This window comes from Elgaria multicarinata, chromosome 6 (assembly GCF_023053635.1).
Source record: "Elgaria multicarinata webbii isolate HBS135686 ecotype San Diego chromosome 6, rElgMul1.1.pri, whole genome shotgun sequence".
Lineage (NCBI taxonomy): Eukaryota > Metazoa > Chordata > Lepidosauria > Squamata > Anguidae > Elgaria > Elgaria multicarinata.
The window spans coordinates 11,487,200-11,513,220 of record NC_086176.1 but is presented as its reverse complement, the minus strand read 5'-3'; the positions used below and the strand labels follow the sequence as shown (position 1 = coordinate 11,513,220).

At 44.0% G+C, this 26,021-nt stretch overlaps 1 protein-coding gene across 1 annotated transcript in view; it reads left to right on the top strand.

Annotated features, from left to right (window-relative positions):
• TNKS (tankyrase) overlaps window positions 1-26,021 on the top strand; it is a 110,286-nt gene that overhangs the window by 11,953 nt on the left and 72,312 nt on the right. The window contains exons 2-5 of the mRNA XM_063128440.1: window positions 2,913-3,137; window positions 12,360-12,455; window positions 24,925-24,961; window positions 25,622-25,697. Of these exons, the coding sequence (XP_062984510.1) occupies window positions 2,913-3,137; window positions 12,360-12,455; window positions 24,925-24,961; window positions 25,622-25,697 (434 nt within the window). The remainder of the gene's footprint in view (window positions 1-2,912; window positions 3,138-12,359; window positions 12,456-24,924; window positions 24,962-25,621; window positions 25,698-26,021) is intronic.

Below are 26,021 nucleotides of genomic sequence, written 5' to 3'. Positions count from 1 at the left end.
CTCTCAGTGTGTCAGGGTTTGCAAACAGCAGCTGTTCACTTAGCAGATGAACCACCCAATAGGGATTCAAACCCATGAAATAGCCCCTGCAAAAATCCAAGGTGCCATTTCTGTCTTTGTATCTACTCTCATGGAATCCGACAACATGAGTGACATCATCAAAGGCTTTTTTTACTGGCACTTCCTTTAATACGTTATGCCATCATGTGCCAGCAATGCTCTTCTGCGACTTCTGTAGGCCTAACTAGACTATCGCTATATAAAAGAATAAATGGACACAAGTTGGAAATTAAAAATGTTAACCCTTGGAAAATGGTGTGTGTGTGCGGGGGTGGGCAGAGTACTTCAGTCTTCCTGGAAACTCTGTAATTGACTTTAAAGCCCCTGTATTTCATAAAAATCAAAAATCAAAGGTTGAAGCTGCGGAAATACTGTCAAATCTGCAAATGAATTTTAGTAGTCAGGCTCATTAGAGATTGGGAGTGTCTATCTCACTTCAGAAAATACTTGTTCCTTGTTAGGTGTTTTATGTATCCTTTCATCTTCACAGGTTCATTACTGTTGGGTCACATCTGTACTAATTGAATCTTTTAACTATGGAGCATATTCTTTCATCTTCACAGGTTCATTACTGTTGGGTTACATCTGTACTGATTGAATCTTTTAACTATGGAGCATAAATTTAAACAAGATTTGTAGTAATGCGACATATTCATCTCTTGCATTGCTGAGCCTTCAGGCCTCACTTTATAATACAAGGCTCCACCCACTGACCTTCAGTGTCTGATCTGGTTCGCACAATCTAAATAAACTACTGTGGATTATTTAAGCCACATTGATTTATTTAAATTAGGATGCTGGTGGGTTGTAGGGTTATTGTAGAGGGTTTGTTGTAGGGTTTTTGGTCGTTTCTCCCTGTAACAAGTCATGCTGCCTGGGTTTGGATGACATGACAAGCTGTGCCCAGGCAATGATTATGGAAATCAGGTCCTGTGATTTAACTAAGCCACCATCTTGCGAATTGGCCCTGTGTGTATGTGTGTGCCAGTTGAAATTAACAATGAAAGCATTTTTGACAATGACATGGTCTTCACAACACAACAGGCCACCATGGATTAATTTACTGCTGTGGCTTGCCATGTCATGCGAATCGAGATGGTAGGGCCTGTTCACATCATGCAAACCAGCCCAATAACGTAAAAGCTTAGGAGACAGTAAATTAGTTACTTAAAGCTACGTCAAAATATTAAAGACAAATATAAATAGAATCAAATGTCTTTGGGTATGGAAACATATCATCTGTAAAAATAGTTATTGTACCCAAATTTTATGTTCTTTTTAAAAATCTATGAAATGGAAACGCTATTTTGCAAAAGCTTTTATTTTATTATGTTTCAAGAAACAATAATCCAACAATTTTGTTAAAGCTTGTGGACCTCTGTATTCAATGGAGGCTATGGATTTCCAAATCTAAATATTTACTATTGGGTTTCTTCTTTCATTTTGTTCTTTAAAATTGATTCACTTGCTTCATTTACGTAAATGTATCTATATCCTATACATCTGTATGTAAATGTATCTATATTAAACAGTACAAATAAAATATAAAATGCTTTAATTACTTAGAATGTTTTTGTTTCATGCTTTATAGTTCTTTTTGATCACACTTAAGTTGTAAGCTTTGGATGTATTAGCTTGCCCAACCCCCACTATGCAAATGATCATTATAAGGTAGTGAAATTTTGTCACGTGAACTGGGACTGAACTGGATGGTTCATGAGTCACTGAATCTTTATTAGCATGAACTGGAACAAGACTGGAACAACTTCAGTACTAGCTGAATCTGAACTAAAAAAAAATAATGGTTCGATTCCCTCCCCTAAACTACATCTATGTTAAATGTACCCTTGGAGTTGATTCTCTGTGTTTTATTTTAAATAGCAGCCATGGGAAGTGCCTGCACTGAACTGCACTTGGATATGGACATAGTTCTTCTCCCTCCTATGTTGATGTCTTTGATGAAAATCCTCCCCACTACATACACACACAGCTGCTATTTGCCCTGGGAGCGAAGCTGCTAAAATAGCATGTGTGTGTGTGTATGTGTAGATTACATTGGGATTATGGCATGCAGGAAAGGGTTAAAAAAGCCACCTCTTCTATGGTTTTGATCCAGATTGTGCCTTCTTGTGGCTGCTTTTTAAAACCAACTGTGGATGTAAGTGCAAAACCATTTTTAATTGTGTAGTTTGGTTGACAGATTAGTAGGAACTTTTGTAAACCGCCCAGAGAGCTTCAGCTATGGGGCGGTATATAAATGCAATAATCGAATCAAATCTACCCTATCACTTGTGAGTCTTCAGTTTATGAAGGCAGCTAAGTCCAGGTTATTTGAAAGACCGTCTTCTCCCTTATGAGCCTGCCTGTGCTTTGAGATCTTCTGGAGAAGCCCTTCTTTCAGTCCCGCCATCTTCACAGGCGTGCTTGGTGGGAACATGGGAGAGGGCCTTCTCGGTGGCTGCTCTGGAACTCTCTTCTCGGGGAAGCTAGGCTGGCTCCCTCCTTGTTGGGCTTTCGGAAGCAGGCTAAAACTTTTTTGTTCCAGCAGGCCTTTGGAGAATAATCTGGTCCTCCATCTTTGTTAATGTCTTATAATTTTGTTGTGTATTTTAAACGTTTATGTTCCCCCCCCCCCCCAATGTATGTTTTAAACTTTGTAAGGCCACCTTGAGGCCCAGCATTGGGCAAAAGGCGGAATACTAATACTAATACTAATACTACTACTACTACTACTACTAATAATAATAATAATAATATATCATGCCCTTGCATGGAATATATGTAATTTATACTAAATATCTGTTGTTGTTTTTAATGTTTTAGCAAAGCTGATTTATTTATTTATTTTGCAGGTTTTGGAAGAAAGGATGTAGTGGAACACTTGTTACAGACAGGAGCCAATGTCCATGCTCGTGATGATGGTGGACTGATACCTCTTCATAATGCCTGTTCTTTTGGTCATGCTGAGGTAGTTAGCCTCTTGCTTTGCCAGGGTGCAGATCCAAATGCCAGGGACAACTGGAACTACACTCCTCTGCATGAAGCCGCTATCAAAGGCAAGATAGATGTGTGTATTGGTAAGTGCATTTTTTTTAAGAAAAGAAAACATTAGTTTTGTATACTTTATGGACCCATCATTATCCTGCAACAATAACATAAATGCAAAAGCACATTCAGATGTTCTAATAAGAAGTCTGTACAGGTGTCTTAATTTCAGTTTATGTATTTCTGAGGAAACTATACCCAGTGCCTTATCTATAACTATTTTTAATACAACTCTTCCATTCACTCTTCTCCTAATATTGTGCTTATTTTACCATTCATAGCTGACTGTTTGTCCCCATTCCTGAGAATCTGAATTAAAAAGCCTTTTCCTTTTCACTCAGTCACTAACACAGCTTTTTGATAAGCTAGTCAGTGGCCCGGTTCTTATGATTATAGAGGGGCGTTGGGGAAATAAGCCGCAGTGGCTTTTTTTTTTACCCCCCCTCCATGTGTGCCAAGGGGGTTGCATATCTACCCACGGGCTAATGTACATTTCTGGGTGGTTTGTTGCCTGTGGGAACAAAGCCACCTGGACTGGGTTTGCATGACACGATAAACCGCGCTGCCAAGTGTAATTATGCTAATCCTCCAGTGACATGTGTTTGTAAATAAGCCACTATGGCTTATTTCCCCTCTGTAATCATGTGAACCAGGTCAGTGAATTCATAGCCTATTCTTTGATAGATTTAAATAAATTTAATTAAGAACATAAGAAGAGCTATACTGGATCAGACCAATAAGCTATATGTCATGTATGCCCCTACTGCTCCTGTGTTGGGAGCAGGTGACGCAGGTAATCAATCAGAAACAGATTCAGACTCAGAAGATGCCAAGCCAGTGGGGGAGGAAGTTCACAAGGGAGAGCCTCCAGCTGCGACTGCACCCCCTCCAGAGTCTATCTCCTCAAGGCCAGATCCTATGCTCTCAGGAGACAGAGAGTCAGCTTCTGGGGGTGAACATTCAGAAACATTACTTAATGCTAGGAATCGCCAGAAGTTAAAACGTTCAGCGAGATTAGCAGCAAAGAGACAGATGTCTACGCATCCTCCACCTTGAAGCAGAGGACATTTGAAAAGCCTTTTCTTTCCCTTGAAGGGTCAATTGTTTTGCTTAGTTTGCATAGCGTTGCCTAGGGGGAATTTTCCTAGAAAGGTACCTAGTTTGTGTTACAGAAGTGTTAATTACTTGCAATAAAGCTTTGTGGATTGGCCTAGGAACTTTCCTTGGTTTTGTCTCCGTGGGGATGCCTGAGCAGCTATAGCACTTACTGTCTCTGATACTGGAGATTGCACTTAGACATCAGGATTAGTAGCCATGGCTAGCCTTCTCCAGAAATATCCAACCAGCCCCCTTTTCAAGCCATCCAAATTGGTGGCCATCACCACATCTCATGGTAGTGAATTCCATAATTTAACTATGCAATGTGCGAAGAAGTCCTTCCTTTTATCTGTCCTGAATCTCCCACCAATCAGCTTGACGGGATGACCCCAGGTTCTAGTATTATGGGAAAGGTTTTATGTCCCAACGTGCATCACTTTGCACTTGCTTACGTTGAACTGCATCTGCCATTTGGACGCCAACTCTCCCAGCATGGAGAGATCCTTTTGGAGCTCCTCACAACCCCATTTTGTTTTAACCACGTTAAATAATTTGGTGTCATCGTCGAACTTGGCCACTTCACTGCTCACTCCTAATTCCAGTAATTCCTAATTGATTAGGAACAATGTTTTGATAAGTTCTTCAACCTTTTAAAAAGTTGTTTATAGAACTATAAAATATGGTAGCCAGTAATCTTAATATTTTTAGATAAAATCTTGTCTATCTAGGCTAATACTCACATTGGAGGTATAGTTCAGGCAATGTTAATATTCAGTCCTGTTACAAACCTCTTCTCTGAATTAGCAGAATACACATCAGGCCTGTTAGTTTGCTCTCTGTCCTTGTCCATTCCAAATGGGAAATATTTTTTATAACCATGACAATAACTTGTTAACTATAATTATTTCAGTATAGTATAAAATCTGCATTCCAATCTCAGTTTGATTAGAGTAGGAATTTCTAAATTAAAGTTAAAGTTGTGGCGGCTAAAGTTCTTTTTTTTACATACCTAAGAATTTAGCTTTTTAAAAAAATCCTAAATAGAAAGAGAGGGGAAAACAGGGTATGATTCCCAGTGATTTAGATTGTTAAAAGAAAAAAGAAGCATTCTAGTTTGTGAAAGTACATGGCTGCCTGTTAGTGTACAATATCACAGCACAGCCTGTAGTTTGCATTCGTAGAACTAAATGGTCTTTAGGAGTGTAATAGCTAAAGTATGAAGCTGAGGTGCTAAAAATCAGTGATCCAAAGCCAGACAGAACTTATTATTTTCTATTGCTGCTGTGCTGCTGCCACACTAGTCGCATCAAAGGCAGTGTAGATATTGTAGTTTAAATATTTTCTATGGGCACAATCCTATGGCGATGCCCGTAACCCTAAACTTGGAGACTAATGGGCACCCTAGGCAGAGAGGGAGGAGCAGTGGAGACAATCTTCACCTCTGTGCTCCTCCCATTCTGCATTTTGGCTAGACAAGTTTTCTCTCCAGCTGGGGTGTGTTGGAGTGGGAGGTAAGGAGGCTGGGGAGACCTCGGGTATAGAATCATAGAATAGTAGAGTTGGAAGGGGCCTACAAGGTCATCGAGTCCAACCCCCTGCTCAATGCAGGAATCCACCCTAAAGCATCCCTGACAGATGGTTGTCCAGCTGCCTCTTGAATGCCTCTAGTGTGAAAGAGCCCACCACCTCCCTAGGTAACTGGTTCCATTGATGTACTGCTCTAACAGTCAGAAAGTTCTTCTTCGTGGTCTCTATGCATCACACATATGGGCTTTGCGCCTGCGCAGAGACCAGACCGGAACCTTCTCTAGCTGAGTGGAACGTTTTTGGCGGGAACCCCTCCCCCCACGCTACCGCGCATGTCCATGGGGTTCCCGCCCTTACCTCAGTTCTTCGTCGTCCGCCGTTGTGCCTAGACCGAAAAACTTTACCTCTAGCGTTTTCTCTGTTGATCTATTTAAAATACTTTTCTAACTTACCTTTTCTTCAGCTTTCTTCTTTTTCGTCCTTTTTCTCTCTTTATCTATATAAAAAAAAAAAAAAAAAAAAGATTTTTGTAGTTAGATTTCTCCTCAGCGACTTCGGTCGTGTGAGGCCTTTATGGCAATCAAAGCACCATTTAGAAAGTGCGTCAAGTGCGGAGCTAAGCTCCCTCCGTCTGACGGCCATTCTTTGTGCATTATCTGTTTGGGAGAGGGACATGTGGTAGAGACCTGCCACCATTGTATGTCTTTTACCAAACAAACCAGAAAACACCGAGCAGACCGACTCCGCTCCGTACTTTGGGAGAAGGCTCTCAAGGCCACAGAGGCCCCTTCGATGGAAAGAACGGCGGTTCATAAGTCTGTTGCCCGTAAAACGGCAGTTACAAAGACTGTTGCGGAGAAACCGTCAGACCATAGCACTGAAGTGCAGACCAGAGCAAATAGGGCTGAGATACCCCTCACGCCTGGTCGGTCTTTATCGAGTTCTATGGCTAAGACAATCCCTAAAACAGCCAGAACTCTGATATCTTCTTCTGAGCCGGAGAAGAAAAAGAAGAAGAAGAAAAAGAGGGATGTGGAGAAATCCACCGTACCGTCACCTCGACATCGGGAATCGGCCAAGAGCCATTCCACGCCTCCTGCCGTACCGACCACTTCGATACCGAGGTCACCTTCGGTACCGAGATCTATGTCAGTACCGACGGCCATGATACCGACATGTCCTCCAAGTTTATCAGAGGGTGAAATTCGGGATTCAGTGTCGGTAACGTCCGCTCGGCAACCTATGAGGCCGCAAGAACTCGTACAGCCTTCCCCAAGACGGACCTCAAGAACAGATTGGGACAGAGCATCGCAGTACTCTGATTCCCAGCCTGGATATTATGACTGGGAAAGATACCGTCCTCAACAATATTTTCAAGGGGATCAAGGTTACTACCAGCAGGAAGGTTATTATGCACAACCTCCTCCAACAACAAGAGTCTGCCAGTTGCCTCTGCCTTCTCCATCCGCTCAGTTAATGTCGACGGTATCGACGCCTCGACGCCGTGCACAGCAAGCAATACCATCTGCTGCATCCGCTACTGTGCTACCGCAAGATGATCAACATGGTCTGCAAGTGGTGACGTTATCCTCACCAGAGGATAACTATCCTTCCGATTCTGAATCTGAACATTCAGTTGCTCCAGCTGCCCCTTCACCTGACGATGCAATCGATGATACAGACCCGTCCTCTCCTTCGGACGATATGGTTCGTTTTTCGGACCATATGCTTAGGATGTCCAGAGCATTGGGACTTGACATACAGGAAACAGATGAATCGGTAGTCGACCCAATTTATGATGTCTTTCAGTCGACAACGAACCAACGTTTGGCCATTCCTGTTCCTCAAGCCTTGAAACAAACGGCTCAACTGTCATGGAAAACCCCTGCAGTGACACAGGCAACATCAAAGAGATTGGAGACACTCTATAAAGTTAAGGAAGAGGATGCACAATTTTTGCTTCAACATCCTAAGCCGAATTCCATTGTAGTGGAATCGGCACAGGGACAGTCACAAAAGACTCATTCTGCACCTGTCGATAGAGAGGGGAGGAAATTGGACCAAACTGGCAGGAGAGTTTACTCGTCCTCATCTTTGGGCATCAGAGCATCGGTGTACGAGGCAACGATGGCGAGATATCAGATTTTCCTTTGGGAAAAGATGGGTTCTCTATGCGAACATCTTCCGGAGGATAAGAAGGAGCTCGCAAGAGTATTCCAGAATGAAGCGACAGCCATAGCAAGGCAGCAATTGTCTACCGCTCGACATCAGGTGGATTGCCACTCAAAGTCGATGATGGGGGCCATTTCTTTGAGGAGGCACGCTTGGCTCAGATCAGCCAATCTTACTCAAGAAACGAAAGGGAGGATAGAGAGCATGCCATTCGATGGCGAAGGTCTATTTAATACAAAGACCGACGAGACGCTGGACTCTATCTACAAGGCGAGAACAACAGCCAAAAAGATGGGGTTTACTGCTCCTCCTCCACAGACTCAATACCGACAGAAGAGATGGATAAGACCTCCTCCACAACAACAACGGCCCCAATACCAGCAACCAAGGCAGCAGCAGCAACAACTTCAAAGGAAGCGGCCTTATCAGAGCCGTTTCCAACAGGAAAAGCGTCAGCCCGACTTCTCTAAGAAGCAGCGGGTTTGACTCCTCGGCTCCAGATCCACCCCCTTTTGCGAACCGCCTAGCACCCCATTACCATCAATGGGAGTTAATAACAACAGACTCCTGGGTGCTCACTATCATCAACTCGGGCTATGCCATCGAGCTCGATGCCCTCCCTCCCTTTTCCGGCGTGAAAGCAACGACTCCATCCCCTCCTCTGCTGCTCGAGGTACAGACCTTACTATCGAAGGGAGCCATCTCTCCCGTGCCTGCAGAGGAACTCAATCAGGGATTTTTCTCTCGTTACTTCACGGTCCCGAAGAAAGATGGAGGTCTTCGACCGATCATGGACTTAAGACAGCTGAACAAGTTCATCACCCCGAGGAAGTTCCGTATGACAACGGTTACTTCAATTCTGCAGCTTCTACAGAAAGGAGTTTGGTTTGCAGTGGTGGATCTGAAGGATGCGTACTTCCACATTTCCATCAGGAAGTCGCATCAAGCTTACCTTCGGTTTTCGATCGGAGTGTCCCAGTACCAGTTCACCGTTCTTCCGTTCGGATTGGCCACGGCGCCGAGGGTCTTCACGAAGGTTATGGCGGTGGTATGCGCCCACCTAAGGCAGAAAGGCATTTGTGTTTATCCGTACCTGGACGATTGGCTTCTCGTAGCGGACAGCAGCGAGGCGCTCCAGTCGGATATACTAACCACCCTCAACCTGTTGGACTCGTTGGGGCTGTGGGTCAACCACGAAAAGTCCATTTTGACTCCACAGCAAAGATTGGACTTCATAGGGGTAACCCTATCCTCTCGAGACGGGAGAGCATACTTACCTTTAACCAGGGCAAACACCTTGCAGCAGTTAGCCATCGACATCGAGAGCCGGCGGAAAGTATCGGCTTGGACAGTCCAGAGACTATTAGGCCTGATGGCAGCCACTACGGCAGTCATCAGGTTTGCAAGACTCAGAATGAGGGTATTGCAGGCCTGGTTTTTAAGAACTTTCGATCTCAGGCTCAATGCTCGACGAACTTACCTTTCGTTACCGAAGCAAGTCAGGGCATCGCTGAAATGGTGGTTCTCGATGTCGACTCTTCTCGAAGGCGTTCCATTCCAACAACAGGCGCCTTCGGTAACGATCACCACGGATGCATCCTTAGAAGGATGGGGAGCCCATTGCAGCTCCTTAACCTCTCAGGGTCGTTGGCCTCGATCACAGAGGGAGCATCACATCAACCATCTCGAACTCCTGGCAGTAGAAAATGCAGTAAAAGCATTTGCACAGATGATCGAGGGCAAGAATGTCTTGATCGCGACAGACAATACTACTGTAGTGGCATACATCAACAGGCAGGGTGGAACAAGATCACACCCCCTGAACCGTTCTGCACTCAGGATATGGAACTGGTGCATAAAGAGAAGGACTTACCTGACTGCGATCCATGTAGCCGGCAAGGAGAACGTCTTTGCGGACTCTCTCAGCAGATCCTTCCATGTCGACCACGAGTGGGAGCTCGACGTCGAAGTGCGGGAAAGCCTTTTTCGGTACTGGGGCCGCCCTGTTGTCGATGTCTTCGCTACCGAGGACAACGCAGTCTGCGCCAAGTTTTGCAGCAGGGCAGGAAGAGGAAAGCGCTCTCTAGGAGACGCTTTCACCAGGACTTGGAGAGGAAATCTCCTGTACATGTTTCCTCCCTTTCCACTGTTGACAAGAGTGATAGCCAAGATCCAGATGGACAACTCCGATTGCATCCTGATCACGCCGTGGTGGCCTCGACAGACGTGGTTCTCACACGCTCTTCGGTTATCGAGAGGGGATTACATCAGGCTCCCGTCGACACCGAAGCTACTGTCTCGACACCAGGGCAGGGTTCGACACGCAGATCTGTCGACCCTCAAGATGACTGCATGGAGGATAACAACAACTCCTCCTCTGCAACTAGAACTTTGACTGTGGATCACATTATATTGGTAGCACTAAAGCCTTCCACTAGGAAAACTTATGCAGCAAAGTGGCAAAGATTTCGGAACTTTGCTTCAGTACAAGATCAAACACCAGAATCTTGCCACTTACCCTTCATCCTTAATTATTTATTGACACTTTTCCAGCAGGGACTTAAGCTCGCATCCATCAGGGTTCACCTTGCTGCGATTACATCTTTTCACCGGGGTGTGGATGGTTTTACACCTTTTACCCATCCAACAACCAAGAAATTTCTGAAAGGTCTGAAGAACACGATACCGACTGTGAAGACTATCGTGCCGCCTTGGAGCCTGTCAGTTGTGCTGCAAGCATTGACACGCAAGCCCTTCGAGCCCATGGCTTCGACAGACCTTAGGCTGCTTACTTTAAAGACTGTCTTTTTAGTAGCCATCACATCAGCAAGACGTGCAAGTGAGCTTAAAGCTCTTAGGATAGATGTTCCATACACTATCTTTCATAAGGACAAGGTTGTGTTACGCACAGACCCAGCCTTCCTGCCTAAGGTAGTGTCTACTTTTCATCTGTCCCAGCATATTTCTTTACCTGCTTTCTTTCCTAATCCAACTACACCTCTTGAGTCTTCTTTGCATACTCTGGATGTAAGAAGGGCTCTTGCTTTTTACAAAGACAGGACAGAGACATTTAGAAAGACAAAGCAACTGTTTATTTGTTATGGTGAGCCTTCTAAGGGACTCCCTGTCTCCTGCCAACGACTGTCACGCTGGATAGTGGAGACAATAGAATTGGCCTACTCTATTGCTAAATTAGAGTTAGTGAAACCTGTAACAGCTCATTCCACCAGAGCTGTTTCAACGTCGGTGGCTTTCACCAGAGGTGTTCCACTGACTGAAGTCTGTAGAGCCGCAACGTGGTCCACTCCATCCACGTTTGTCAAGCACTACAGTTTGGACACCCGTGCGAGGCAGGACTGCTCATTTGGGAGGACAGTGCTTTCAGAGATCTTCAGATGATGCACCAACCCACCTCCAAAGGTATGTCAGCTCGCTATTCGCCCATATGTGTGATGCATAGAGACCACGAAGAAGAAATGCAGGTTGCTTACCTGTAACTGTAGTTCTTCGAGTGGTCATCTATGCATTCACACAACCCACCCACCATCCCCACTTGGTGGTGTGAGATTTACAAATGACACTGTTTTATTGTGGAATGTACTTTACTTTATTTACACTCATGTTTATGGGGGCACAACGTCGGACTCCTGTAAACTGAGGTAAGGGCGGGAACCCCATGGACATGCGCGGTAGCGTGGGGGGAGGGGTTCCCGCCAAAAACGTTCCACTCAGCTAGAGAAGGTTCCGGTCTGGTCTCTGCGCAGGCGCAAAGCCCATATGTGTGATGCATAGATGACCACTCGAAGAACTACAGTTACAGGTAAGCAACCTGCATTTTTTCCTGATGTCCAGCTGGAAACTGGCTTCCTGTAACTTGAGCTCATTATTCCGTGTCCTGGACTCTGGGATTTATTTATTTATTTATTACATTTTTATACCGCCCAATAGCTGAAGCTCTCTAGGATTATCGAGAAAAGATCCTGGCCCCCCTCTGTGTGACAACCTTTCAAGTATTTGAAGAGTGCTATCATGTCTCCCCTCAATCTTCTCTTATCCAGGCTAAACATGCCCAGTTGTTTCAGTATCTCCTCATAGGGCTTTGTTTCCAGACCCCTGATCATCCTAGTTGCCCTCCTCTGAACACGCTCCAGACAGCATATATTGTATGCTGACTTCCCAAGTCTCCTCCCTGCCCATCAACATGCCCCCTTTACCTCCTCTTTGATCCTGGGACGATCCCTGGAAAAAAGGCAGGTGTAGAAGCGCAGCCTAAGTATGACTACATTTGGATCCAACCCAGTGGTTTGGAGAGTCTCTTGAACAAAAGGAGCGTCTTGATTGCGGCCTTGTTTATCAGTATGTTTTTTTTAAAAAATGGTTAATGTGTGTATTTTAAGGGCAAATGTATTCATTCTGTATGCCAAAGGTTCAAGAGCCATTCCTTTTTTCCTTCACAGTGCTGCTGCAGCATGGAGCTGATCCAAATATTCGGAACACAGATGGGAAGTCAGCCTTGGATCTCGCAGATCCTTCTGCCAAAGCTGTACTTACAGGTGAGAAGCATCCCGGTTCTGGTTACCTCAGTATGCGTAATTGGCCTCATAAACTTTTCTGTGTAGTTTTCCTAGTATGAGAACAGTTAAAAAAATGTCCGTGTTATTTTTTGTTTTGTTTATTGATTTAGAGTATTTCTAAGTGATGGCTAATTTTATAGGTATGTTATTTATTGTACTTATTTCCAGACATTACATAGCACTCCATCGCTACTTTAATTGTTTTTACTGCTTTTAAATTATATATTGGTTTTAACTTGATTAATGGTTTAATTTGTTTTTAGCTGTGTATATTTATTGTTTTATAGTGTATGGTTTTATCTGTACACCGCCCTGAGATTCTAGTGATATAGGGCGGGATACAAATGTTTTAAATAAATAAGTAAATACTTTGCAGTTTAGTATTATTGGTTGAATTGTGTGTGGGCGTACACAATCTCATCTAAAATAACTCCAGTAGCAGTGATACATGTTATCATATTTCTGGAGATCTATGCTGCAGCAATTTTGGATAAAGCAGTGGTTCCCAATTAGCTAAGTACTGCGGACCCCTTGTTTTTCAAATGCTAAGACATGGACCCCCTACTTTTGAAAAAATTGTTATCTCTATGGTAGTTACCTGTGCGAAGCAATTTTTTGGAGAAAATAAGGGGTAGCCCCTAATAAGCAAAGGATTTTAGGTATACTAAAAAACAGACCATAAAATTTGTGATATTTGTGATATTACTATGCAAAAATGACAATGATTTAGTTAGGAATATAAAGATGAATTTAATTTTACTAATGTCTAGTTTACAGTTGAAAAAAAATGACATGTCTAGCAGCTACTAAACCTAAATGTGATGGGAGAAATCATGCCTCTTTTTGTCCCGAACAATCCCTTCCATATCCGGTTCAATATTTCCTACTTTTAATCTCAAATCTGGATCAACATCGAGCCGATTTCTATGCTTGTTCTTCATATAACAAAACGTCGAAAATGTTTGTTCACAAAGATATGTGGAACAAAAGGGAACTAGATGTTTCAAAGCCTTTTCACCTAACTTCTTATAATCAGGAAAAACCTTCACCCAGAATTGGTCCAGTCTATATTCTTTGAAAAATGATTTCAATGAACTATCACAAGTCACATCAACGTGCATTTTTCTCTTCCGCAGATAGAGTTGTTAGTTGTACATCACCATATTCAAAAGGGTTCCTTCTCCATGAGTTTTCAGGATTAGGTGCAGGGAAGTAATCTCTGAAGCTAGTCGCTAAATCACGCAGGTGCTCAGTGATGTTATATTTTACTTCTGATAGGAATTTGTCGTCAGTGGACTCCAGAAATGAATGGTGAATGTGTGAATGGTGCCACGGACCCCCTGGATGGGGTGGGTGGGTCCGCGGACCACCAATTGGGAACCACTGGGATAAAGTATTTCCGTCCTTTACAAAGCTAATATGCAAAGTAATTGATGATATTATATGTAGACCTATGTAAATAGTAATGTATCTAAAATTCACAGGCTGCCAGATGCTGACTGGAAAACCGAATAGACTCAGCAATATGTCTTTAAAGGGGCTGAGGAGGGGGTGTTACAGGGAAAAAAGCCTAAACCAATATTCTTAGTTCAGTGTTTGATCATGATGTCCACTGCTGTCTGCAAGAATGTCTTTCCTCTTTTGGGTCAAGAAAGGATAGTCTCCTGAGAGAAGTATTAGAAACATTTATGTTTCTCATCCCTGTCCCTTTTCTCACTTGCAAGCAAAATGGAGAACGTCTGAGACTTGGCGCATAGAAGTGAGAAGGGGAGGAAGTCTCAAATCAACATAAAGCCCTAGGAGCCATCTTATATCAAAGTCAGACCAATAGCCTACCTTGTCTAGTACTGTAACATCTGGCCGGCAGCATTTATTTATTATTTATTTATTTATTACATTTCTATACCACCCAATAGCCGGAGCTCTCTGGGCGGTTCACAAAAATTTAAAACATTCAAAAAATAAAGCAAAAGTATAAAACCATAATATAAAATACAATATAAAAGCTCAACCAGATAAAAACAGCAGCAATGCAAAATTATGAATTTAAAGACCCCAAGTTAAAATTTATTTATAGACTGTTAAAATGCTGGGAGAATAAAAAGGTCACAAACCTGGCGTCTAAAAGCATATAATGTTGGTGCCAAGCAAACCTCCTTACGGAGCTCATTCCATAGCCGGGGTGCCACAGCAGAGAAGGCCCTCCTCCTGGTAGCCACCTACCTCACTTCCTTTGGCAGGGGCTCTCGAAGAAGGACCCCTGAGGATGACCTTAGGGTCCGGGCAGGTACATATGGGAGGAGGCATTCCTTTAGATAGCCTGGCCCCAAGCCGTTTAGGGCTTTAAATGTTAATACCAGCACTGGACAGGCAGCCATTGAAGCTGGAAAAGGACTGGCGTGATGTGGTCTCGTTGGCCAGTCCCTGCTAGTAACCGTGCTGCCCTGTTTTGTACCAGTTGAAGTTTCCGGACTGTTTTCAAAGGCAGCCCCACATATAACGCATTGCAGTAATCCAAACGAGAAGTTATCAGAGCATGGATAACTGTAACTAGGCTATCTCTGTCCAGATAAGGGCAGTTGGTATATCAGCCTAAGCTGATAAAAGGTGCTCTTTGCTGCTGAGTTCACCTGTGCCTCAAGTGACAGTTCTGGATCCAAGAGCACCCCCAAACTATGGACCCGATCCTTTAGGGGTAGTGCAACCTCGTCCAGGACAGGGCAAAAATCACCTCGCATCCCTTGTGGACTTCAGACAGGCCTTTCCTAGCCATGCAGAGATTCATACGTGGAGATTAATTTGAAGTTTCATACTTTTAAAGCATGCAGTGCACTATTGACCTACAATGTCGTATTACTAGTTTTTGTGATGTCAGTGAATGCACTTTGGAAGTCATGTATCAATTTACATGCTTAAATGGTTTGAATTTCTCTTGTATCACCCAGGCCTGCGTTATCCATTTTCTGATGTAAAGGCTTTTGTGCTATTAATTATACCACCCTTCTGTTTAATTTCCTTTAATCTTTTAACTAACTTTTTTTAGTGTGGCAGTTGTTCATGGCAAAGAAATGATAATCCTAATAACAAGAGTAAGAAAATATGCATCCATTAGATCGTAGTAAAGTTTAAAAAGAAAGCCAAGTGCCCCCAAGGAAGAAATGCTAGGGTAAAGAGCACTATTAACAAAAGGACTTGCTCATTTCCCCCAGTACACTCAGCTGACACACATGGGTAAAGGTCTAGCCACTTGTGTTAACATTAAAAAGACCGCCCTGTGGCATCTTTTAAAGACTAATGAGTTTATTGCAGCATGGGGTGTCTTCTTAATTTATCAGCCTAACATGGCTCCTTTTTTGGCATTTGTTTTAAACCTATTACAGGGATCTGGTAGGCTTTCTCCTGCCCCATCAAGACCTGCATAAAGTAGAGATATGTTTTGGGGGAGGGGGGTGAATTGAAAGTAGTCTGTACCACTTCTGGCAGTTGCACCTCCCAGGGGAAACTCTCCTCACCCTTTGAGGGCAAGGGACGTACATAAATCTCTATTCTAGCAAGTGGTAAATAACCTGGTTCTAGCAAACAGGAATGGGTTTGTACAATGTGGGGCCCACAACACTAAATGCAGCCCACCAGCCTGTCGAGTATACGGTGGCCCTGCATATCTGCCCTACCTGTCGGGCAGCAAAAAATGGGTAATTTACATGGCTGGCAGGTAACAAGTTTCGGAAGCCCATTCTAAATAGGACTGCAGCTTGATTTAAAAAACTTTAATTGATTGTTAACCTTTTCATTGATTAATCTGTGGATTAAATGTGCACATTCATACAACTCCCCCACCTGCATGGTTTTACTGACTGCTTTCTGACTCTGGAAATGACCACATCTATCCATATGAAAGATAGCCCCCACTTTCTCTCTCTCCATGCGTTCAGTTGCTTTCTTCCCCCGCCCCCATTCTACATCTTTTGTCTCTCTCTGTCTGTCTGTCTGTCTCTCTCTCTCTCTCTCTCTCAAACACACACACACACTAACCAGGTTTGAATGACCACCACGGCTCGTCATGACTTATTTAAGCTGAGCCATGACGCCTATGTCTTCTTGAATCATCTGAACCCAGGGTCCATGGGTTTTACAAGTGTCCCTTGTAGAACCTATGGCCTGTTTCAGGGTTATGTTCAGGGTCAAGTTGTTTAGGGCTTTGTACACAAGTACAAGAACCTTAAACCTGGCCCGGTAGCGAATAGGCAGCCAGTGCGGTTCCCTCAGCAGAGGAGTTACATGCTGGAAAGTGGCAGCTCCAGACAACAGCCGAGCTGCAGCATTCTGCACTAGCTCCAGCTTCCGGAGCAGCTTCAAGGGCAGCCCCACATAGAGCGCGTTGCAGTAATCCAACCTTGAGGTTACCAATGCCTGTACCACCGTGGTCAAGCTATCCTTGTCCAGGAGAGGCCGTAGTTGGCGAACCAACCGAAGATGGTAAAAGGCACTCCGAGCCTTGGCGGCTACTTGAGCCTCCAACGACAGAAATGGGTCTAAGAGTACCCCCAAACTACGAACCTGTTCTTTCAGAGGCAGAGCAACCCCATCCAGAACAGCCAATGAGCCTGTCTCCCGGACTCGGGAACCACTCACCCACAGGGCTTCCGTCTTGCCAGGATTCAGTCTCAGTTCATTGGCCCTCATCCAGCCCATTACTGAGTCTAGGCACTGGTCCAGGACCTGCACAGACTCACCTGATTCAGTTGTCACAGGGAGATAGAGCTGCGTGTCATCAGTGTATTGATGGCATTTAGCTCCAAATCCCCCAATGACCGCTCCCAATGGCTTCATATAGATGTTAAATAACATTGGGGACAAGATGGTGCCCTACGGCACTCCATAGCTCAATTGCCAAGAGGCCGAGGACTGGTCACCCAATGCTACTCTCTGAAAATGACCCCGTAGGTAGGACCGGAACCACTGTAGCACAGTGCCTCCGATGCCCATCCCACGGAGTCAATCCAGGAGGATACCATGGTCAATGGTATCTAAAGCCGCCGAGAGATCGAGCAGGATTAACAGGGTTGCATTCCCCCTGTCCCTCTCTTGATAAAGGTCATCCATCAGGGCGACCAAGGCTGATTCAGTCCCGTAACCAGATCGGAACCCAGACTGGAATGGATCTAGATAATCAGTATCCTCCAAGAGTGCCTGCAGTTGCTCCGCCACAACCCTCTCAAGTACCTTCCCTAAAAAAGGAGTGTTAGCAACTGGGCGGTAGTTGCCTAATACCGTCGGGTCCAGGGTGGGCTTCTTCAGGAGTGGTCGCACTACTGCCTCCTTAAGGACAGCAGGGACCACCCCTTCCCGGAGAGAAGCATTTATCACCCCCTGGACCCACCCAGTCAGACCCCCTCGGCTTGCTTTTATAAGCCAGGAGGGACAGGGATCGAGAGGGCAAGTGGTTGGTCGCACTGCTGCAAGCACCTTGTCCACATCATCAGGCCGCAATAACTGGAACTGATCCCACAAAATTGGGCAGATGGTGGCATCGGACACCTCACCTGGAGCTGCACTAAAAACAACGTCAAGCTCGCTGCGGAGAGAAGCGATCTTGTCCTCAAAGTGTGATGCAAAAAGGTCACAGCGGGTCCTTGATGGAGCCAGGGCCCCATTTGCTGGGGAGGATGTTAGCAGCCCCCGGACCACCCGGAAGAGCTCCGCTGGACGGCTACTCGAGGACGCAACGGAGGCAGCAAAATAAGCCTTCTTTGCTGCCCGCACTGCCACGCAATAGGCACGATTATGTGCTCTACTGCGTGCTCGGTCATCTTCGCTTCGAGTCTTGCGCCATTTGCGCTCCAGCCGACGTCCAGCCTGTTTCATTGACCGCAACTCCTTAGTATACCAAGGAGCAGAGCGAGCTCTACAGGACTGGAGAGGGCACTCAGGTGCGATCAAGTCGATGGCCCTCCGCATCTCACCATTCCACAGTGAGGCTAGGGCCTCCGCTGGATCACCAGCTCTCTCCATTGGAAAATCCCCAAGAGCATTCAGAAATCCATTGGATTCCATCAGTCTCCTGGGGCGGACCATCCAAATGGGTCCCTCACCCTTGCAGGAGGGTAGTAACGCCGTGAGTTCAAATCTCACCAAGAAATGGTTTGACCATGACAATGGGGTTACTTGGACCCCCCCAATCTTCAGACTACCCATCTCACAGCTTGGAGCAAAAACCAAATCAAGGGTATGCCCTGCTTTATGTGTTGGGCCAATGACAAACTGAGACAGCCCTATGGTTATCATGGAGGCCATAAAGTCCCGAGCTGGAGTCCCAGAGACAGCCTCAGCATGAAAGTTGAAGTCGCCCAGAACCACCGTCCTAGGTTCCTCTGACTCCACACTCGAGACTGCCTCTGCCACCTCAGTCAGGGAAGATGCCAGGCAGCAGGGTGGGCGGTATACCAGCAGCATCCCCAAACTGTCTCTCTGGCACAACACTAGGTGCAAACCTTCAAGGCCTGCTCCAAGATGGAGTGGTTTCCTGGTGATAGAGATGGAAGATCTATGAATCACGGCGACCCACCCCACCCCGTCCCTCTAATCTATGTTGGTGCTGCACTGAGTACCCAGATGGGCAGAGCTGAGTCAGATCAACCCACAGGTTGATAGATTAGATGGAATATTCTGGGTGGCACGTAGGATTGTTTTTCTTGGGATAGATACATACTTAATCCTATTTTAGGTGTAATGAAAAGCATAATAAACTATAAGTAAACTTACACACACACACACACACACACACACCCCTAGTGGGGGACCAAATTAGCTAGCTTGAGCTATATCTGGCTTGCAAGTTGGCCATCCTTCTTCTTGCAGAAAAATGTTCTAGAAACCGGCTACAGGTGAAAAATGCAAGGCCATTATAGCAGATTAGATTATTATATCATGTGTTACAATATGCAAAGAATTGCAGCAGTAGAAGGTCAATATTCTTGACTGACCTATAGACCCTGCCTGGGTGCTATTCCAACCTGAGCACAACTTCAACAGATTGTTTAGTAAAGGTGGCAATGGTTAGGAAGGGTTTATGACTGAACCAGAGAACAACAGCTGATTTGCATGTAATGGCAAAAAGTTGTAACAGCTTGCAATTTTTCTTAATGAGGTGATTGCTAGGATGTAGCTGGTTGAGAGTGTGTACTTTTTCTGTGATGTATGTGTAATTCACTGTGTGAGAGTAGACATAATGGATATTTTGGAAACTATCATAAAAATTTGGGGTTTATATTAAGATCTCAAAATTACAGCCTGAGTACTAACAAATATACAAATAAACATCCACACAGATGTTAAAGTGGATGTCTTATGCAAATGCATATTGTAATCTGCTGAAGGACTAATATTCTTGAGAAATTAACACTCTGTGGTATTGCTAATACTTAATGTTCTTAGATGTATGGCCAGTGGAGAATCATTAAAGTGGCTTTTATTAGTCATTGGATTTTGCATCATATGTGGGCACTGTTGACCTCCAGTGACCTACTTCCTTTATATTTACAAGTTTCTCTGAAGCTATGAGGTCATTTCTCTTTTTATCTTAGAACATTTTTAGAATTGTCACACGCAGGCTTCAGCAGTGTGGATGAACATGTGGCTGTTGAACTTTGTAGGCAGTGTCAATACTGTCCCCTTCTTCCTCAAAGGTCCTTTTAATTGCTTCCCTCATTCAACTATATATTACTTTCCTACAATTCCTGTCCTGCTGCTTTTAGTTATAACATACATCTTAATATTTCTTTCTGAATCTGCCCTTGTTGCATGGTTTCTTCTAGCGACTCAGGACAACCAAGGCCCTTTGGCAGTCTTGGTGATGTGAAAACCTCTTACCTAACTAACAAGTTGAATGCAGATGTTACTCCCAAGCTATTTCTTTACAACCACAGTAGCTTATAGTTAGGCTTTAAAAACCTGGTGGTAGTTCTAATTCCATAAACCTAGCTACTGGCTGAGTTACTGTAATGTCACAGAATGTTTACAGATATTTTTACTCGGTTTTGTAAATAGTACCTGAATAACCCCAACTGTTTACTGCCACCATCTTCATCTGTCCAACTGCATATACTCCTGCTGCTCTCCCTCTCACCACTGTGTAGCGCTATCCCAGTTGTCTGTCGTCAGCTTTTAGCAATAAGATAAATGATTCGTGTAGTAGTACACTAATGAGTACGGCACTTCAGAGGAGTCCCTGGCATTTGTCATGTCTTTAAAGGAGTGGGAAACAGGTAGGTATAGGGGCTGGTGGATCTGTGTTATCGCTTGAGTTTATATATAGCCAAATGGTTACATAGCTGGTAAAGTTTAAACTTGCTGAGTGACACTGATGCGTTCGACTTCAAAGGTAGCTTGCTGGCTATGACTTGTTCAGAAATTCTTTGTATTTAGCTGTTAGCTTGCAGAGCTGGTGATTTTAACTGATATTTATAATTTATGTGGATGTGTTTGGGTATACATAATATATCGTAAGTCAATTTCTTGCTGTACAATAAAAGTGGATAGAAAAGTGCTTTCTCTTCTTAAGTTTTCTCTTAAGTTTTTTTAATGATTTCTACTATTCCTAGAAGTTTGAAGTGGCTCACAGTTGATGTGGGGTGGACTTTTTTCCAAAACAGAAATTCCCTCCCACACTTTATTTTTCAGATGAAAATTTTCCATTTCTTAAATTTATTACTTACAATGAATGGGTGCTAATTGCAAATACAATATTAGGCAAAGTTGCAGAGTTTGTATAAAACATGCAGTTCTTTGGGTTGTTAAAATGTGTTAGTCTACAATTCTCAACTTTGTTTTTTTCTTAAATTATACTGTGCAAATTACATGAATTCTAACTTTTCCGGAAAATGCCCTTCATTAGTGGCTTGCAACAAATTTAAATCTGCTAGTCTAAATGCAATACCTCAAAACAAAACTATAATATATAACTAGCAGCAGTAATAATAAAACCACAACCACGTATCCCATTCCCTCCCACCTTACCACGAGTGTGACCTGGGGTCCCCAATGTGGTGCCTGTGGATATTTCCTTGATGCCCTCCATGATCCTTGCCCCTCCCGATATATATATATTTTTAAAAAGCTGGGAGGTTGGTGTGCTACAAAGCAAAAACCCAGTCCTCAGCATTGGGTATTTTATTTATTTATTTATTTATTTATTTATTTATTTATTTATTTGTATTTCGCCTTTTGCCCAATACTGGGCCTCAAGGCGGCCTTACAAAATTTAAAATTTAGTATCCAATACTGCTGCTGGCCCTCTGCTCATTCTGTTGCACCCATGAGGCCAACTGGGTAGTATCCAGTACTGCTGCTGGCCCTCTGCTCATTCTGTTGTGCCCATGAGGCTAACTGGGTAGTATCCAATACTGCTGCCGGCCCTCTGCTCATTCTGTTGTGCCCATGAGGCCAACTGGGTAGTATCCAGTACTGCTGCTGGGCCTCTGCTCATTCTGTTGTGCCCATGAGGCCAACTGGGTAGTATCCAGTACTGCTGCTGGCCCTCTGCTCATTCTGTTGTGCCCATGAGGCTAACTGGGTAGTATCCAATACTGCTGCCGGCCCTCTGCTCATTCTGTTGTGCCCATGAGGCCAACTGGGTAGTATCCAGTACTGCTGCTGGGCCTCTGCTCATTCTGTTGTGCCCATGAGGCCAACTGGGTAGTATCCAGTACTGCTGCTGGGCCTCTGCTCATTCTGTTGTGCCCATGAGGCCAACTGGGTAGTATCCAGTACTGCTGCTGGCCCTCTGCTCATTCTGTTGTGCTCATGAGGCCAACTGGGTAGAATCCAATACTGCTGCTGGCCCTCTGTTCATTCTGTTGTGCCCATGAGGCCAACTGGGTAGAATCCAATACTGCTGCTGGCCCTCTGCTCATTCTTTTGTGCCTATGAGGCCAACTGGGTAGTATCCAATTCTGCTGTTGGCCCTCTGCTCATTCTGTTGTGCCCATGAGGCCAACTGGGTAGTATCCAGTACTGCTGCTGGGCCTCCGCTCATTCTGTTGTTCCCATGAGACCAACTGAAGTTAGTGCAACTCTAGAAACAAGCTGAAGCACTAGCTTCTTGTTACACTAGTGGTTGTTTCACTGGTGTGGGGGAAGCATTCCCTATTGCCCACTGTCCTTATTTCCAAGACTGTTTCTGGGGAATAAAAATGGTGAGTGGCTGCTGCCCAGTGCCTCATTTTGAAATGCATTCAGATGCTTGAAAGAAAGAAAAGGGTAAGCTGGAGGGACCATCCTGGGGTGGGGGTGGGGGTAGTGGGGGTGGCAGGGAGCATTTGCCTGTGTTGTGTTTGTGTGTGTGTGTTTGATTTGAGTTTGTGCCTGTGTGGTGTGTTTGTTAGCTGGTTTGGGTGGTGTGTGTTTTGCCTAGGTTTCTGTGTTGGCTCCGCTTTTTGTGTTTTGTGTGGTTTTTTTTGTGAGGTTGTGTATTTTGCCTGTGTGTATTTCTCTGGGCACTTCCAGTTTGTCTTCTGTGAAATGATTATTTTGTTGTGCTTTGTGCAGCAAATATGTGGTTTGCCATTTGAGGTTCAGAATGACCTCTTGCCTTGTAGTTGGTTCCTTTGCCAGGTTTCTTGTCTTTGAGCTTCATCATTTTGCCTTCTGTGAAATGGGTATTTGAGCAGAACACTGGTTCAAAAGGGTAGTTTTGTATTTTGGAGCTCAGCTCCCACATCTGCATTGTGTTTGGGTTTTGGAGTGTGTTGTTTTTCTTTCAGCTTCACCAGTTTCCTTCTGGAAAATGGATGTTTTATAATTGGCTACTTCCATCATAGCAGTCACTTTTGTGAGAGTGCCCACACATATTCTTAAAATTCCAAATGTGCTCACCGGCCCAGAATGGTTGGGGACTCTTGACGTAGGCCTTTTAAACACGTGACCAGGGCATAGACCGATGATGCAGCCACTTTGCTGAAGCTGAACAAGTTTTGGTCTTGTGAGTCCCTGGATGGGAGGCCACCTGAGAACACCACATAAACCTCCTTGAGTAGAAAATTGCCTCCTCACCTCTTCCATTGGCAGGACCCTCCTGTGAGCAGTACTCTGCTGAGATGATGCTCCCGCTGTTGGATCTCAGCCTAAGAAGTGAAATGGGTTAGGATCCAAGCCGGTGAGGTGAAGGGGAATGCTGTGGCAATTGTGGTGATGATTTTCATTGTATTTCCAAGGTGCTGGGTGAATAAGACTTTCTCTCCCACCGGTCCTGCTACTAGTACGAGGAGGGTCCATAGCTCAGAAGTAGCTTACATATATCGGATGCAAAGGTCCTGAGCATCTTCAAATAAAGGATCTTGGATAGCAAGGTTGGGAGAAATCTTTGCCTGAAGCTCAGCCTTCCCCAACCTGGTACCTCCAGATGTATTGGACTACCACTCCCATTATCCCTAAACATTGGCGGGATTTTCAGATATCTTCAGTAGGTGATTTTAATGGACACATTGGTAGACTTAATTTATGATAGTTTGGAAGTTTAATATTGCTGATGTTGAGCTGAGCATGTTATGCCGAGAGAAAGGGCAGCGTTGAGTACTGTAGCCGAGGAGTACTAGAACTTTCTCTGACTTAATGGCTTTAAATCGAGGTGTGTCAACATTTTAGGCAAAATAAAATGCATAATTGTCTATTTCAAAAAACAACCCCACCCCACCCCCCAAAAAAAACAACCCATGAGATTTCGAAAGCCCGAGGGTTCATGGATTTCTTTCCAAGGCAAAAATGCTCCAGATATTTAGTGGAAGACTAGGCAGTGGGGTATAGCTAGAGTTCAGGGCATGAATTTAGAATTTTGCCCATAGATACAATAAAGGCAACCTTTTAAGGGTAGATTTAAAGTGCAGCTGTCAGAATGCTTTTGCCCTTCCCCGTCTCATGGTTTCCTTAAGGCTAGAAACATCGCCTTGTGAGGCAGTGGCTTAAGAAGCTCTGATGTAAAATAATGCTTTTGTGAGGTGCTGTTAAGCTAGAAATGGTTTCAGAGTTTCGTTATTCATACCTTTCTGTTCTTTTTTTAAGCCATTGTCTTGTACATGTCAGTGTTTTAATGCTTTGTTAGTATGCTGTGATACTGAATAGGAAAAGTGGGGGAGGACACATTGTATTCAGCTGCCATGCTGTTATCAGAGGGATTGTTTCTGGACATAGGTTTAGCATTCATTGGTCGCCTGAAGAAAGCCATTTCATCCGAGGATTGGACAAGAAGCTGCGTCAATTTGCTGCCCGTCTCCAAGGCACTGGTGATGCTGCCTCCACAAGCTGGCTAACGTCACAGCTCCATCACCCAGCGGGGTGTGGGCTTGCTCGTTCCCCCCTCTCCTATTCTCTCTTTAATTCTGTATTTGTTTCCTGCTGCATTTCTTAATCTGTCTTCTGCCAAATGCTAACAGCATGATATTTTGCAATCATTTAGGTGAATACAAGAAGGACGAACTCCTGGAAGCTGCTAGGTAAGTGCTGCTCAGAATACAAATGGTTTGTTTTTGAAGGGAGGTGGCAGAAAGCGAGGGTGAAAAACGGGGTTTTATCATCTGTCATTACCTTTTTATGAAATTATGCAGATAAACAACCCACGTTAGCAGGAGTCTCTGGATTTTAGCCACTTGCAAAAACCAAAATACCTTGCTTATTTGATATCATGCAGTATGGTGGTAGTTGAATTTTTGACATAATGTACTCCAAATTTCATTTATATTTTTGGAGTGATCCTTTTCATAAGAAATAATGTATAGGGTATTTTCTCTGTTCTACAGCTTAAATACATATTTTACATTTTTCTTATAAAAGCTCATCGCAGGAAACCTTGAGCAAAAGGTTTGAAGCTATTTATAGTGTCTTGGGGAATGTAGCAAAATAGATATTTGGGAACTGTTTTTCAGCAGATGCATAAATCCAAATAAAATACAGATAAAATATTAATTTAATGCTACTCTTTACATTGGTAACATATTCTTTTTTAAAATTTAAATAGCAAAAAATGAAATTTGTGCATACTAGGTGGATCTTTGAATATGCAGTACATAGAGCATTGATGTGGAATTCCATTTCAAATATTCTATAAGAGATTCCACCCCCCACCCACCCCCATTTCTTATTTCTCCACTATGCAGGAGTGGCAATGAAGAAAAACTAATGGCTTTGTTGACACCTTTAAATGTGAACTGCCATGCAAGTGATGGGCGGAAAGTAAGTCTCTGCATATTCAATCTGTTTGCAATTTTTTGGCAGCTAACTTGCATGTCTTGCGAATATTCCAAAAGCCACCAATTTTATGGAGGTGTTGTAATTTGTGGCTCTCCACCATGAAATTAAATGATGATGACAATATGTTCAATATTGACAGTTTGTGACAGATTGACAGGGGCGCGTGCACTTAAGACCATGCATTTGTTCTAAATGTCAGCTACTGTGTTTCAGATTGTTCGGTTATAAAAATAAACAGTATGTTTGGATTTTTAATAGCTGTAAAGGGACAATTTGTCGAAGGTGTTTTTTGTTTTGTGTTTTGGT